Below are 17,097 nucleotides of genomic sequence, written 5' to 3' on the forward strand. Positions count from 1 at the left end.
CCATGTACTTTGCAGCTTGATTGTGAGACAATTTGGGACCTTTTGGGTGGGAACAAAGGAACACAGCCTCGAAGCTCGAAGCGTATACGGAACTCATTTTTTTTAACGTGGTAACAAGATGAGAATTGAAAGCAAACTGAAAGTTAAATCAAAAAGCATGAAAGAAGGAGCTCTTCTTAATATTTTGACACCAAAATCATGTCGATACACCTTACCGACTGCGAGTAAAGCCACCCACGCTTTAACTTGACAGACTGTATAAAAAACTGGAGAATAATTTATTTGACAAAACGAGTTGAAATCCGTTCAATCTTAATAACTTACAGATTTTCACGTTAAAAATTAAACTGTTTCAATTCGAAAGTATTAGTCATTGAAAAATTGCAAATGTCCGATTGAAACTTTATAAAATATTTGTAACGTAAAAATAACTTCATAATAATGTATTTGTTCTAAAATATTGTTCCTATCTAAAATATTTAATTTTAAATCTATTCAATTTCAATTTGTTTAAATTTAGGAAATGAAAAATTATTTAATATTTAACAATATTTGACTGTTAATTTAAGACGAGTAAATTGAAGCCAAATATTTAAAAGTAAAGAATCTTAAACTGTATTATTTGACATCAAAATTCTTGAATCGTTAAAATTTCGAAGAGCTTTTAAACTTTGAACGTTACAATTTTGATTGATCTTTTTAAACAAATGTTTCATTTGTAAGTTAAATGGTTGCATTTTGGTGTTTAAATAACAATTGAGCACTTAATATGCGTAGAAGAAATTGAGTAATTTTAAGAGGTATTTAGAAGTTTTGAAAGGATTCAAAATTAATTTTAAACTTGAAATGATGTATAGTATAGATTTTTTCAGTGTTAGATTCCCCCGGCTTTTTTCCTAGAATAAGAAATATTTTGCCTTCGAAATCTGGGAAATGATAGCGAACATGCTAACGGACGTTCACACACACTTTTTTTGTGTTTTTTTATCAAAAAATGTTTGATATTGCTAACAAGGTGCGTCTATATTTTGAGGTTATGTGTGTTACAATTGACCCGAGCATTACTTCCAAACTACAAAATATTTTTGGCCGAAAACTTTGGACTTACAAATAAACATAGTAACTAATCTCCCGGAACTAACCTTGTTTGCAGGCAATCAAAAAAGTTTATTACATAAATAATTTCCAGATTACCGGGAAGGTAGAGATGAAAAACGACGTAACCTCAAAATAATGCATATGCATAAAATTTTTATGTAGCACAATACATTATTTTTGTTATTATCCCTCAAAAAAGAGTCTGGGGACGTCCGTTATGATATTTTATAGCATCTCCGAATTCAGTTTTTAAAATTTTCATTTTTGTGGAAAAAAGCCGGGGAAACTGTAAGTATTACATGCCTTTAATATTTACCTATTCAAATTTTAGGTAACGTCTTATCTTTTTTTTCTTGACAACTCAACTTTTCGGTATAAAATCCATCTATTTCAATCGACACTGAGATGTTTCCGAGAAACGGCCTGTTTGTCCGCAGGTATTAACCGGTAATCCATGAGTGCAACAAAAGGCTAGAGAGGCTAGAGTCTTGACGGAGAGCGTCATCTATTCCTCTTTTCTGTTTATTTCGAAAGGGTATCTACTCGGGTCTAGGTTTGTTGCTGAAATTAAAAATAGCGACATCGTGTTTCTAGCTCAACGAATGGTTCACGTGTTTGATGAAAATTCAACGTTAATTGAAGATTTGAAAAAGAGGCTACTGAGAAGGAGGTTTTTATAAAATATCTAGGAGGAAAATTCAATCAGATTGAATTCGTTTCTAAGGGTGTGGATGAGGTTGCTGTTTAAATAATCAATATGCCATACATCCCCAAATGTCAAATGACAATTGCAAATACAAATAATTTGGATACATCGTTTACGAAAGAAGATGTTATTGGACTAGATGTTGATAAAGACGGAAATTTATCATCGTGTATCAAATTCATGAGCAGTTATCATTGAAGTTGCATCGTGCTCAGTAAAGAAGTTTGTGAAGTGTTTTAAGTTTCTTTGCAGTTTTTGAATTATTTTTCAATGGTGAGCAATGTAATCTGAATTTTAATTTTATTAAATGTGAAAAATTCTCAATTACGTTTTGGACTATATCTCGGTGAAAATATTATTTCACTACAACAGCCAGGAACAAGTTATTTATATTATTCGTTTCTTTTGCAATACTCTGTAAACCTAAAAAATGTATAATGCATGGCTTTTATGATTTTTTAGTAAAATCATGTATAACTACATGTGACGTGCGCAGAAGAAAGTGGGCTTACTTTAAAAAAATCGAAATCAAGGTTTTTACACATTTCGATCGCTTTTGAGCTGCTTTTTTCAATTAAACCATCAGAAAAAATATCCGTGCGTTATTATTGCTAACAATTGAGTTGTTAGGCACCCGGGTAATAGGGCTTTGGCTCGAGAGCTCGAGATTCTGTGAAACATCACCCACCACTCACCATACCATCTACGCGTCTCATCTATACCCGTCCGTGAGCCGCGTCTACGTCCTATCTCCTTCCGTGAGAATGTAGTGGTAAGTAGAGAGGGAAGATTTCGTGAGTCTTCCCTCTGTCTTAAACGTCCAGACTATCGGGTCGACTTCAACCGCTCGCCCTGAAAAATCTCACTTTTCAGAGTAAGCCCCCTTTCTTCGGCGCACGTCGCATATAAGATATTGTTATTAATACTATAGACAGGTCACTATGAGATAAAAAAATTTCATGCATACTGAAAAAGAAGTTGGGTGTTTTATTCTGATAAACTATCAACTATTAAAATAAAAAAGGTGTATATAGAACTTCATGTTGGTATTTTCACACATTTTTTCTAGAAATTGTTAAAATCAAGATAGAATAATCAAGACAAAAAGTTTTTTACAAAAATTCTATGAATTAACAACGTTAGGAAATACTGTTTGTATAAAAAAAAACATGTGTATTCAGGTAGCTGTTCCATGATACTGTCTTAAACAAAATTTTAATTATAATTATTACTTGTATTTTATTCAAAACTTTTACTCGGATGAACCTGGTTATACATCATAGCCGCGGACTAAGTCAAGTGAGTGATGAGATTAGAAAGTTATAAGTTAATTTAATACGATGCTTGAAACCTCCTGCGATGATGTTGTAGGTATGCAATTACGAGCGGTCGCTCGCTTCCTGATAGTCAAGAAAATTTCTTACAATGCGACAGGTGTTTATTAAAACCACCTTCTGAGCTGCTGCCAATACCCTACTGACTCCTAAATGTTCAAGATGTTCAGTATAACTTGCGTGCATATTACCTGTAGCCGAAATCACAATGGGATGAATTGAGGCATGATTCACATTCCTCCATATTAGCTTTACTTCATGCCTTAACTCGCTATACTTGTGGATCTTGGTTGTATAGGTGGACTGCAAATTTCGATTAATTGGGCAAGCAATGTCGATGACGTCGAGTGTTTCACCTTTTTTTTCTCGCATCACGATGTCAGGTCGATTAGCCCGGATATAATGATCCGTTTGGATAGTAACATCCCAATATAAGATGTAATCTTCTTTCTGAACCATCATGCGCCAGCCATCAATAATGTGCTCGATAAATTCGTTTGTATCTCCAAATAATCGGCAACAGTCAACCACGTTTTGATGTAACACGTGTTTGCGACAATTCCTGATGCTGACAGCCTAGTCCTCTATCGCAATGACGAATCCTCCCGCCCCTGCATAAAGAACACCTTTTCTTAGTCAAATCTTGAACGCTTTACTATCCACTTCATGTTGATCTAACGTTTTGTGATGCTTGTTGTGGATAGCTTTCTGCCTCCATTGTATTTCTAATTCCTCTATGATTTCTGCTCTGATATTCAAGGCCTCATCTGAGGACGAATTTAAGGGTGTGTAGTCCAGATCCGCTTAACAGATGGTGCTGTAAATCGCAATTTTTCGATTGCTGTCAAAATAGTCTCGCATATATATAACTTGTGACATACACATTTTTTTGACATCTATAATGCCCCTACCCACTATATGTCTTCGTAAAACTACCCTTTCAATCGCTGAATTTTTGTGATGAATTTGGTGCTTTGTAATTTCTACACGCACGATTCTGTTCAACTTTTGAAGGTCGATGTTGGACCATTTGATGAGCCCGAAGTAGTACGTGACGACAGGGATGGCGTATATGTTGATTGCCCTGATTTTGTTTTGCCGAGTTAAGAAAACTCTTTATAATCAATTTGAGGCTCGCCAATTTGAGGCAGTCGTTAGGCTTGTCTAAACTATCATATGCCGAGTACCTTTCGGTTCAAAAATACCCAGATATTTATATGATTCGCCTGCAGTCATTGCCGCGATGTCATTTTCGATTTCGTTCTCTAACTCTGCAGTTCCTAATTGCCCTCTGACTAAATGCATTGTTCTGCATTTGTGTAGCCTGAACTCCATTTGGATAACATTGGAAAACGGCAAGAATGTCATTCTCGTGGCAATGAGAATGTACCTTATCTGCAATGATAGCTGTAAAACATTTATAAATTGTTGCAAGACAGGCTATCGGTCGAAATTCAGATGAATTTTGAGCATCTGGTATTTTAGGTAACATATACATGGTACCCTGGAGCATAAAGCTTGGCATCAGATCACTCGTCAGGTTCTTGTACCAGAAGTTGCGCACCATGTACGGACCTGGAGATTTAGTTTATACGCATACGGACCTACGACAGGAATTTCAAGCTGTTACTGGACGCTGATCACTGGATGTCTCACATCATTTCGGTAAAGGGTTTTCTGACACTCACTTTTCAGGGGGCTTTATAGGTACATAACACATTGTGGGTTCGAATAAAAACATCTTACATCACTCGTGGGGTTGCGCACGTCTTTACGCAAAAAATGTAATGTTCACAGGATGACAAGAAAACGCATGGTCTTAGGCAAAACTATGACCGTTCTTTCTGCAAACACTTACCTCCCCACGGTAAAAACGTGTTTAGGCCGACTTGTGATGTAATATACTATAAAGCAAAGCCGATGTCCAGGAAAATTATGGGAACTTTCACGACAAAATTGCATTTCAAATTGATGTAAATCCAAAGTATACACACGTGGTAAATGCTCTGTAAGTGTTTTTTTCGGTCGTTTTGCTTTTTTACCGGTGATAAAACACGACTCTAGGTATTCCTAACCTTAAAGTACCATGTGTTGATATGTGTTAATGTGCAATTTCCTCTTATTTTAAACACAAATCTTTCTATCGGTCTGGCTGAGAGACTTATTTTTCCGCTGAATCTTTGAGCAAATGAGAAAAACACTCCATAATCAATATAAGTGAGTAAAATTTTTCTATATATGTCTATATTATACTTCCTAGTTTCCAGACTTTAGTTGTGTGCTCTGTATTTGTGACTCCTTTCAAGGAGTCACCACACTCAAGACAAGGTGTTTGCCAACACGCTGTCAAAACTATAAAATCGTTTGAAAAAATCCACTATGAGTGAAAGATAAAGTTTCTATCGATCTCAGATTGACAGCACCCCTCCCAAGATGAGAATTTTATGTGCGTTGTTTGCAAGGAGAAGGTAGTAAAAAAAGCTTTCTGTCCGGGTTGCCAAGCCCCCTATCATCCTGGATCTTATGACATTATCTTGATGCAATCAATAACATGCTGTCAGATTGCGAATCCGCCATTGGCAGGAACACGAAAATGACTGAATAACCTGAAGTTTAAGTTGTGGAGCTCCAGGGCCAAGATATTTCGGAACAGGCTTAGGAGCACTCCTAGGATATCCTCGCTTACTTTGAAAAACGTATAAAGTGCAAAAACAATTAAATAATTTTGGACTACCAGAGACTACGCCTGTACTTACGTTGTTAACCTCTTTGAATCCTTTCTCCCTTATAAAATTGATTTTGACGAGCTTAAAACTTAACGAATCAGGAAGTTTCCTCAATGTTTCTGAAATAATATTGTTTCCTACTCTACGAACGATTTTAATAATCGATTTGTTAAAAAATCAGATTCTGTAAGAGTCTTTATCTCTTATTTAATTCAGCCTAGAAATTGCGTTATACTTTTTCCTTTTATTTTCGAGCTTTTAGTATGTGCCACTTTCTAAGGCGAAGACCTTATACTACATGACTTTTCTGTTAGTTTTCGCTTAGTTGTACTTTTATTTTTTCTTATAACGTGTTTTCCTTTGTATATATCATGTCACCTATTAAATTACATTTTCAGGTCACGGAGAATGTGATGGTCAAATAAATAAATATGTATTTTATAGAGAGCTACAAGTGTTTTTCAACGCTTGTTTCTAATACAGCCTAAAACATTAAGGTAATTTCATAACAACCGGCCTATTTAGGTTTTTTGGGCCAGTTTCGCATAATCGGCTATAACTTTTTTTATCGGAACGAACTTTTACACAGCTGCTTGTCAAATAAAAAGGAAACATACATGAATATTATATACTTACAAGAGAATGAATCAGCTCCGGGTTGGAACATGTGTCGTTTTCCATTAGCAAAACCAAAACCATATTTTGATGGCCACACAAAAATAGTTCAGTTTTCTGAAGAAAATTTTTATCTTGCCTTGCTGCTATCAATTCTTTAATTTCAGCGTCACTGACAATGCCCTCTTTATAAACGGTGTCCACTTTATTCTTAATTGTACAATTTTCTGCAACAAACAAATGAGATGATTCACGAAAATCACTTGGTGTTGTTTCTCTACTATAAAAACCATATGTTTCTTCGTCTGCTATAAGGCTTAATTTTGACATTAAAGGAGTTAATTGTAAGCCATCGTGTTTTCTTATTGGTTGCATTTCAAAAGCGTTATTATATTCTGATATTGATTTCCTTCGCCCTTCATTGTCTAGCATATTTAATGGTTTCAATGGAAGGCTCATAGATCTGCGACATACCTCTTGTTTGTTTTTATTTGCTAACTTCACATCCAAGATAGTGTTAGATTTTTGTTTTGTAAGGCAATCTTTCGAAAATTTGTCAAATTCCGTAAAGTCGACACACTTATTCCGTAATTTGAATAAAGTCGACAAAGGATCAATACTAGAACAAAATATTTTAGGAGTATGATCAATTTCTTCATAGTGAGAAGAAATATACTGGTTATATAGCGACTGAGAGACTGGATGACCATTCTCTCGAAATACTGGATAGTAAGGATCTGTTATTGTGTTAAAAAAATTCTTTTTCGACCAAGTTTTTCGTCGTGATGCATCTGAATCAAAATTGGCGTCAAAAATTGGTTTCACCCCTTGCTGACCTAATTTGTACATTTTTAGTGATATACAATTTGAATGCATGTGTGTAGAATCTTTAATGTCGCTTAAGCTTAGACTTCTTTTATTTTCTCTGTACTTGATAAACTTTTCATTTCTAACAACATTTTTGAATTGATTTAGCTGCTTATAACGAAGTGCTTCTTTGACAATTTCTGGAATATCATCCGTATTTTCCTTCCGCGGTTCAGGTTTTATTGCAATCTCTAATTGTTTTCCTGCCTCCTCGATGGTGTTACATATAGATACAATTGTACCATGCAAAACACGATTGACATCTTTCAAAGGAGTAGAGCAAATACTCGGGGTCGTAGGAACCGTGTGCTTTGAATAGTCTATTTTACATTCATCTTTTCGCTTGGTAGGTGAATTACATAATGCAGTTGATAACGTGGAAAAACTTAAAAAAGGGGCACTGTAGTGGCTTGATTCAAATTCTTCTTCTTCGGGAACGGTAAAAATGCGTGAAGTATCACGTTTCATCAAAATAGGCTGATCCTTGGAATTAATTTTAAGAAGACCCTGAAAATAATTCATATTTTTCAAGCTATAAAATAATTTGCATTCAAAAATAATATCAGAACAATTGCTAATAGTATTTTTATAAAGGCTTCACACAAGAACAGCAGAGTTAGTTTGAACTCATCATGAGCCATCTATAAATCATTTTTTGGCGACTTTTTGTACTCTATCCTGCCCCATCTAACAAAATAAAATAATTAAAGATATGATTAAAAGATTAGGTATGTATTACAATTTCGTAGACTAATATGGAATTTTGTAGTAAACTATAACTTCTGTTCAAAGCTCCTAACGACAGCAAGTACGACTACGGCGCATGCATCCAGGAACACTTATGATTGACGAAAGAAGGAAAAGAATGCGGTATTCTCTTAATTCACTACTCTTCAGGAATGACAAATTTAAATAGTTCATGAATAGTAGGCTATTCTGCATAGAGCAATGAGTAGATCACATATTTTCTGGCTTAGCAGAAAGGAAATGATCATTAGTAGCAATGTTGCAATTGTTGCAGTAACTCTACCACTTATGCTATATTTAAAATTCCACATTACCTTTTTATTAGGCATCGTTTTCTTTACAGAAGATGCCAAGTGATAACAGTAACTCCGTTCTGTATTTGAATTCTGAATAATTTCGTTGATTTCTTTTTGTTCTACATAAACGTGCAGTAGCTGAACACCAACAGGTAAATGGAACGCTGTGGTTATTCTCTCAGCAGGAGTCTAGAAAAATAAAACTTTAATTTCACCTTTTTCAATTTTTCATACTCGTAGTGCAGAAAAACTATTGAGGTTATACGTTTAGGCGTGAATCTATTGTAATGGAGAATCTCATGATTTTCTGCATAGAGAAATATGCAGTAGCAATATTTTGTCCAATATATTGTTGTCTTAATTTGATCGTTGAATTCTTGGTTTTATTTTTAGGAGTTCTGCACATTAGTAGGCATTTCACCGCTATCTTCAGAGAATTTATTTCTAAATTTAATTCAAACAAAATTTCTTTAAAAATATTTGTTTACTGATGCACATTTTTATTAAACATTTTCCGTCCGATTATTGTTTCGTGCTCCGCTAAGGACTTAAACGAGGTCTGATACCCAACGTTGTGATTATACGGGGGGAGGACTTTTCCGTTTAGGCTGAAAAATATCCGAGAGGCGCGCTGCTTTCGGGAAGGCAAATTCGGGGGTAACTTGGGTTGTGTATAAGAAATACGGTGCGTAGGTAATCCTGAGTTTCATATGTCACCCCGTTTTGCCGATGCCCGTCGCGGTTTGAGCACGATCATCTTTTTGTAAACTGACGACACCCTTACCTTCAATCAAGATTACGTCCGCCCGTGAAGTGGATGGTCGAAGAACCTTCTTCCATGGAATGATTTCCAATTGCCGATCCTTTTAAAAGAATAGTAGGATAGTAGACGCGGATTGAGATCGCCGGTCCTCGTAAAATATCAATAGGATAATATATCAGAAAGAATAAAAAGAACCCAAATCCTAGGAAAGGACCTAACGAATAGAAAGAACCTCGGTTCATATAAGTGAAACATAGAAGAAAATCAGAACGCCGATCCTCGTACAAGAACTGTAGGAAATAGAAAGAACTTCGATCCTTGTAAAAGAACCATAGGAAAATTGTAGCATCTACAAGGAGGCGGGCGAGCGGAATCAACTAAACTGGATTACGATATCAAAAGATATTCGTTGACGGTCAAGTAAAAACTGAAACTCTTTGTCTCGTCACAGTTGATATTCGGAGATTTAAAATAGGTGTCGCTTAACGATGGCGCAAATAATTGAAATACAATAACCCATGTACAGGTCACAGTTACCCATAGTGAATATAATAAGACTGTCTAAAGTTCGGTCGTCCTGACGGATGATCGACCCTATCATTTACATGATTATTAATTAAACGCACTCGAACAAAGATAAGCTTGGACCATCCCATGGTTCCATTCGGTTGGAACTGTATACGCCGGAAAACGGGTTTTGGATCATCAAAAACCCTTGGATATCACCAATAAAATATTTTTCATTTCGCAGGACTTTTTTAACTTCCTATGGGCCCCTTTTTCGGCAAAAGTTTGTGGTTCACACCAGGCTCGGTTACAATATTCGGAATTAAAATTGAATTTCCCCATTCATATTTCGTTGGTTTCTTATGTTATTCATCAAACGCTTTCTTTTTTCTAAGACGCAGTTTATCACAAAAAATGAATTAGCTTTGTTGCGTAATGTTTCTCTCAGTTCGTTATTATTTTCTGGGTTTTCAATGTCAGACAATGAGTTCATAAATTCGTCATCAGGGAATCCTACCTAATCTGCTGTAAAGAGTAATTTAGCAGAAGAGCATACTATCGTTCGGTTAATAGTGTTATTTATCACAAATTGAGCACCTGCTAACCTTTCTTCCCAAATCCAAGCTCCGGTTATTTTAGCTAACGCAGGTCGTAAAAAACTGAAAACGAGTTCGGCTTTACCACTTGCATGAGGCTTACCTGCTGCTATTTGAATGTCTTTGATATATCGTTCGCTAAGAAATTAGAAGAATTCTACAGCGGTAAAACTGTCGGGAACTAGAGTTCGCGGTTTACCATGGTGATGAAAATAACTTGTAAGTTTCGAAAAAGTCTCTTTTGTACTTGTACTTTTAACAGATTAAAAAACAATAGATTTCGTGTATCTGTCAACAATTAGAAAAATATTTTTAGAACCCAAACTTGCAGCTTTGCAAAGTCTGTACTGGTCGACAAATTCAGCTTCAAATGATCCTTTGGCTCTATCCTAGATGTGAAGCTCGCCCTCGCTTTTAAACGAATGCACGTTATAGACTAAGCATTTTAAACAATTTCCCACAAATTCTTCTATTTTTTTCCTCAAATCTCTAACCCAATAGGCTCTCAAAATAAATTCTGCTATTTTGTCTACCCCGACGTGAATTTATTTTTTGTTCAAAGCTAGTGTGATTGCATTACCATCGGTTCTGATAATAAAAGGGATTCCTAAATGATATGGGTGATGGAACAAAAAAAAAAAATACTAGAGAAATCTCATCCACCCAATTTACCGCAACATTTTTTAATTTAGAACCTGAATTAAAACCAATTCAGTTACTCAGAAAAAATATTGAAATGATAGCAAAATAGAGTTTCAAAGCGTCGATAAATGGACAGATCGATTAAGAAGGTTACAAATTATAAAGGAGGAAGTTCAGAATAATGTAGACCAATCAAATGAAAGACAAGCTTCGAATGATAATTTAAGAAGAAGACCAGTAGAGTTCAAAAGTTAAGAAACCTTAAAGGAAAAAGTATAGGTAATGGAACGCAAATGATTTTGAATTAGAAAACGCTAGTACAGATAGCGGCAAATAGAAACATTAAATATTAATGAACTTATATTAGGATATTTATACACAAAGTATTGCAAAATGGCAAGAGATCAATAGTATTAATAACAACAGCTGACTCAAAACTCAAAAACTGACTCAACAGAACCTAAATAATGTGACTCATTGGATCTACAAACAAAATTAGACGGATCCAGGCATACCACATAATTTATAGTTATTAACAATGAGAACCTGAAAATAACCATGCAAGCATGCAACAGCCCTTTTGTCCCCCCTTTCATGCAACAATACTTCCATGCTTATCCCACTCTTTCCACCTCTTTACATTCCTCCAACCAGTGCTCAACTTTTGCATCCCCCTTCCCGCACAATTCACACATACTCTTCTTTCTAGAAAGCTAGAACCTATTATAATTCTCCATGCAACCGCATCTCTTTCTCGCTATAAGTTCCTGACTTCCTTGCTCTCCTTTCTCACAGAAATATTGCGCTCTCTCCCTTGGCATAATCCACTCATAGTTCCCGTTAAACCTTGACTCTTCTTCTCTCCTCCCCTTCTGCCTCCTCTTTCTCCATGTCATTCTTTTGAACTAACTCATATACCTTCCTTCCTCTTGCATCTTTCTCACTTCATTAATCTGAAATCTATTTGTTCTAAAATACCATTCCCTTTCCCCTCCATCTTTGCACCACCACGTCTGTTCTCCTTCTCCCACAAACACTCCCTAACCAGCTTACTTCCCCCCTCTTCCAAAAATTCCTCCTCATATTTACACGCTCTACTCCCTGTTATAATCCTTCAGCTCGTTCTTTCTGTTTCCCTCCTGACAATATAGTTCGGCGTATTCCTCGCCAATCCCAGTGTCTACTTTACATACCTCTACTGAATCCTATTAACCTCCTCACTTACTTTCCACACCCACACCTCCACTTCGTAAAATAACACACTAATCACTAGCGAATCAAACAATTTCATTCTTCTCACAAAATCATCTGCGAACAACCTCTTTACTAGCCCCCACACCTGCCTCATCACCACATTTGCCCTTATCATCTTCTATTTTATATGACCATATACTCCCCCATTCCTTCGAAACAGGAAGCCCAGATACACAAACTCTTTCAACTCCTGCACCGCTTTCCCCTTCCTCTTCTACTCTCCTCCCTTATCTCTCCCACTTCCTTTCCTGAACACCATAATCTTCGACTTGTCCGTATTTAACTCTAACCTATTTTTGTCCAAGTATTTTCTCAACCTTTTCATCATCTGCTTCAAATCCTCCTCGCTCTTTGCTAACAGCAATATATCATCTGCATATGCGAGTGACCATATAGGTAGGTATTTTCCATATCCGCAATCAAAATTGAAAAAAGCGTTGGGCTAAGCGAACACCCTTGCCTCCACCCCTTATCCTTCCAGAATCCCTTAGAGATTCCCTCTCCTCCTCTCACCCTATCTTTCGTCTCCTCGTATACCTCCCTTACCCTCTCGATCAGGCTCTTCTTCACTCCCATCTCTTCCATTGCGTACACTTTGGCACCCTTTTTTGTTAGTTCTCTTTCCACCACGTGCTACATGATGTGAATATTGTAAATAGTACTCCTTCCCTCCCTAAAGCCCGCCTGCGTCTCCACCCTCTTGGGAATCCCTCCCTCCTCCACACCTTTTTCAATACCCCCTTCAGACTCTGTCTTACCTCTCGTGTGCCAAACAGCCACGCGTCGTTCTCTACTCCGTCCAGCCCTGCTGCCTTAGAATTTTTTAACTTCCTTATCTGCTTCTCTATCTCCTCGTCATTCAACTCGTCTCCATCTACCTCTGACCTCTGAAATGAATCCTTAAAAAATTGTCTCCAATCGTCGCTCCCTATCTTCTCAATTATCCCCACCCTACATTTCCTAAGCCTATTAATTATCTTCCACACGTCCTCTTATGTCTTAACACTTCTCAACTCCTCTTCCAGCTCTTTTTCCTTTTCCTGCTCTTTCTTCTTACACATCGCCCTAAACTCCTTCCTCATTTCTACGTACTCCTCCCTTTTCGCGGTTCCTTCCTTCCACTTCCTGTACTTCTTTTTCACCGTTTTCTTCATCATTTTACATTCCCTATCCAATCACGGCTTCACCATTCCTTTCTTCTTCTTCCTAAATACCTTTTTATGCACACAGGCTTTCACTTTCTCTTTTAGATCCTCCCATATCTCGTCCACAGACTCCCCCTCAAAGCTTACGTTGCCCAACTGCTCCTGATACTTTTCTATCGCCTCTCTCGTTCATAACAGCCTTTCGTCTAACGACCGTTATTCTCCATCCTGCCTTTCGCTAGCCTCCCCCTGTATCCACAAACTTAATGGCTGATGGTCTAAATCCAGCCTCCCTTACACTTCTAATTTCTCTATCTCCTGCCACCCTCGCACATTCATAATCACATAGTCTATCACCGATACACCCATCTTACTCACATACGTGTATTCTTCTTTTTTTTTATAAGAATTTTGTTGACAATTTGCTTTTTTGAAACTCCCGGTGTCTCCGCCAATTGGACAAACCCGGAGTTTATAAGCTTCATGTAAAAATCCTTGGAATAATGTTTTTTCTAAGCTATGATATGTACGTTTCTGAAACTTGAGACAAATATTCTTTATAGCTTGAGAAAGGATTATTTGTAAACAATTTTATCCTTCCTCTTCAGCTTCCCGATATTTATGCCGATATTTCACTCTCCAATCTTAGGAATCCGTGCACATCTGCGCGCCTTATTTTTCCTCAGCATGACAACGTCGCTCGAGTCGATTGGTGTCTTATTTCTCGGCTGTGCTGGAACAATCACATCTTTCCGCGATAATATATGATCTGTTATCAATAAGTGTTCATGGTTAATCGGCGCGAGTAATATAGCTTTAAATTACAAAAAAAATCACAAATGTAAAACACACAATTTAAATAAGGAAAAACTATATTAAAGAAAAAAATATATTTAAAAATTTGAAAAAATCCCGGTTATACGTAATCTTGACATATGTGTACTTTACGTTCAAAAACATTAAAGCAAGAACGTATAGAAGTGTTTACGCGATCATAAAAATGTATTTTTAAACAAAGCTAAAATTAATAAATTTGTATCCAAACACATTATTTACTTCTGAACCATAAAGATTAATTTTTAACAAAATACATGAATTTTCGCAAAAATATTAAAAATTAAGGAATTTTTTACCTAATAGTTAAATTTTTTTTCTGCACCATTTCCTGATCAGCCCAAACATATTTTTCGAAAGACATGAATCCCAACGTTGATAACAGAAAACAGAAAACAGTCTTAAAAACAGAACTTTGTGCAGACGATATTTTTACAACGACGACCGACAGACACCGACGTCAAACAATTTTTTTTTACCCAGGGGGTCTCAAAACGTCGGCATTTGATGGAATCTGCGAAAGTCATTTTTCACATAAAATCAATATCTTCTTATTAAGATGAGAATGTAAAAATGGTAAAAGGTTTTTATTTTTCTGAATTAAAAATTGTATAACTCAGAATATTGCGCTAACTAAATAGGAATGTATTATATCCCGGAAACTAGAACCGCAAAATTTATGTTGAAAAACAATGAAAGTTATCTCAAGTTTTCTATACTTGTGCCCATTTGTGTAGTAAACGGTTTTTAAAACAACAAAAATCACTGTCACAATTTTGATAAAACTTGTATTTTTGATGGATCCCCAACTTTTTACTGGTGCATTATGAACAGGTTTTGTAGACGGTTAAAAGAAATAAAGAAAGAACGGTTAAAAGAAATAAGAAATAAAGAAAGACGGTTAAAAGAAATAAGAAATTTTCGTCTTGGGAGATAAAATTGAATAACAATGATTTTGCATTGATAAAAGTTGATGTATATTAGTGTATTTAACTATGTTGGTAAGAACTTTTTTTTTAATTCGTTTATTTTCACTGAAATTTTACTATTCTGTTTTTGGTTAAAAAATGATCACTTTTAGTTGAAAATTCATTTCTTTGCTTGATAATTTGACAGTTTGTTCGCAATTTTTTCTCTTTGATGGAAGAACATTTCTTACTTAAAACATCAAATTTAGAAAGTCGTCTTTTTCAGTTCCAAATATCCCCTACTACGTCTTTCGTTGAAAAAATGTTTCTAGAATAAAAATGTAATTACTTGGATGTAATTCAAACTTTTTGCTGAAAGTTAATTTTTATGGTTGAAGATACATCATTGCAAATAAAAATTCATTTGTTTGGTTTAACATACATTTTTGTAACAAAAAATTTAACTCTTCAATTCTTGTTTGCAAATGACCTTCTGTTTTATTAGTTCCTTTTTGGTAGAAATTAACCTTCTTGGTTAAAAATTTATCTTTTTTATTGAAATTGTGAATATTTTAATTAGAGATTCACTAGCCTGGTAGAAAATTCATCTTTTTGACTTGAAATTAAACTACAGTACACTCTACGACACTTCTCGCTACTACACTTCTCGTTTCCCGATTTCTCCTTCGTTCGCTTGCCCTCACTCCTTGTTTCATCACACTCACACGCATACGTGGCCGGCTACGCCTAATGCGCAGTGATCCCAACTTTGGCATGTTGAGCTACTGCACTTGCCCGGCGCAGCGTCTCTCATTGGTCCCTGTTGGCGCGTGATTCAAACCGGCATAATTAATAATTATTGAAATTAAAATGGATTACGATTGTAAATTGTCCATTAATATCAAATATAACGTAATTTTTCTTGTAAGGTTAGAAAAAAATACCAATGCGTATAATTGGTAAACAATAGCACATTTTGTTTCAATTCAAAAAATGCATTTATATTTCATTGTCAAAGGTTTTTGCAGAACAAAAATGTTTATTTAACGAGCCATGTGTATAGTGAGATATTGGTACAAATAGGCACATTTTTTTAGTACCAATAGACATTGGCTTGATTTTTATTATCAGCAATGATGATTTTTCTTATTTTTTTTCATTATGAGATTCATTATTTGGCTTCTCTGAATTGAAAATAACTGTTCTGAGCTGAAAACGTTATTTTCAGGTATTTAACTAGTATTATTGGTTTTTGCACTGGAAAATTTTACATGAAATGTTATGAATGTTCATACATAGTATATTAAATGTTAGAAATATATTTATTGATAAATTCGTTGGCGGAATAAAAGTTCGTATTTGAAACTGAAAAAACTATTAGTTATAAAAAATTTAAGAGTTATTATCTTGCTACCGCCTTAAATCAAAATTTGCGTAATTGTGGAAACGAGAAGTGTCGTAGAGTCTACTGTATTACAGTTTGAAGAGTCATCATTTGAGATGAAAATTCATCGCTTTCTTTGAAAATGTAAGCATTTTTTTCAAATGAGTTTTTTTTTGTTGATATTAATTATGTTTGAATCAAAAATGTAACTATTTCAATTGAATATTCCCCTATTGGTATTTAAAATTTAGCTCTTTGGTTGAATATTAATTTTATTAACTGAAAATGTAACTATTCAATTTTTTAATTGACATTTTGCGTTTTTTAGTTGAAAATTAATCTTTTTGGCATAAAGTTAATCTATTTGAGTTGAAGAGTCAGAATTTTAGTTAAAAATTCATCAGTTCTGTTGAAAATTAATTTTTTAAACTGAAAATTTTACTATTCCATTTGTGGTTGAAAATTGATGTTCCTTACTTCGAAATTGAACTATTTGGTTGCGAAATTGACCTCTTCAGTTGAAAATTCATGTATTGTTTTGAAAAAAGGTTTCTTTGTAGAAAATTAATCTTTTTGTTTAAAATTAATCTTCTGGTTTGAAAATTCACTTTTTTGTTCAAAATTGAACTATTCTAGTTTAAAGTTAAACCCTTTTGCTAAGATTTCATCTTTTTG

At 35.1% G+C, this 17,097-nt stretch overlaps 1 protein-coding gene across 3 annotated transcripts in view; it reads right to left on the reverse strand.

Annotated features, from left to right (window-relative positions):
• Nucleotides 1–17,097, reverse strand: part of LOC117181547 — a 294,598-nt gene that overhangs the window by 70,351 nt on the left and 207,150 nt on the right. For all 3 annotated transcript variants that reach the window (XM_033374360.1, XM_033374363.1, XM_033374361.1), the window contains 2 exons: nt 8,408–8,578; nt 6,501–7,853 (listed from right to left, as the gene is read on the reverse strand). In XM_033374360.1, coding sequence (XP_033230251.1) covers nt 6,501–7,853; nt 8,408–8,578 — 1,524 coding nt within the window. The remainder of the gene's footprint in view (nt 1–6,500; nt 7,854–8,407; nt 8,579–17,097) is intronic.

The sequence above is a fragment of the Belonocnema kinseyi genome, chromosome 10 (genome assembly GCF_010883055.1).
Source record: "Belonocnema kinseyi isolate 2016_QV_RU_SX_M_011 chromosome 10, B_treatae_v1, whole genome shotgun sequence".
In the NCBI taxonomy this organism is placed as follows: Eukaryota; Metazoa; Arthropoda; class Insecta; order Hymenoptera; family Cynipidae; genus Belonocnema; species Belonocnema kinseyi.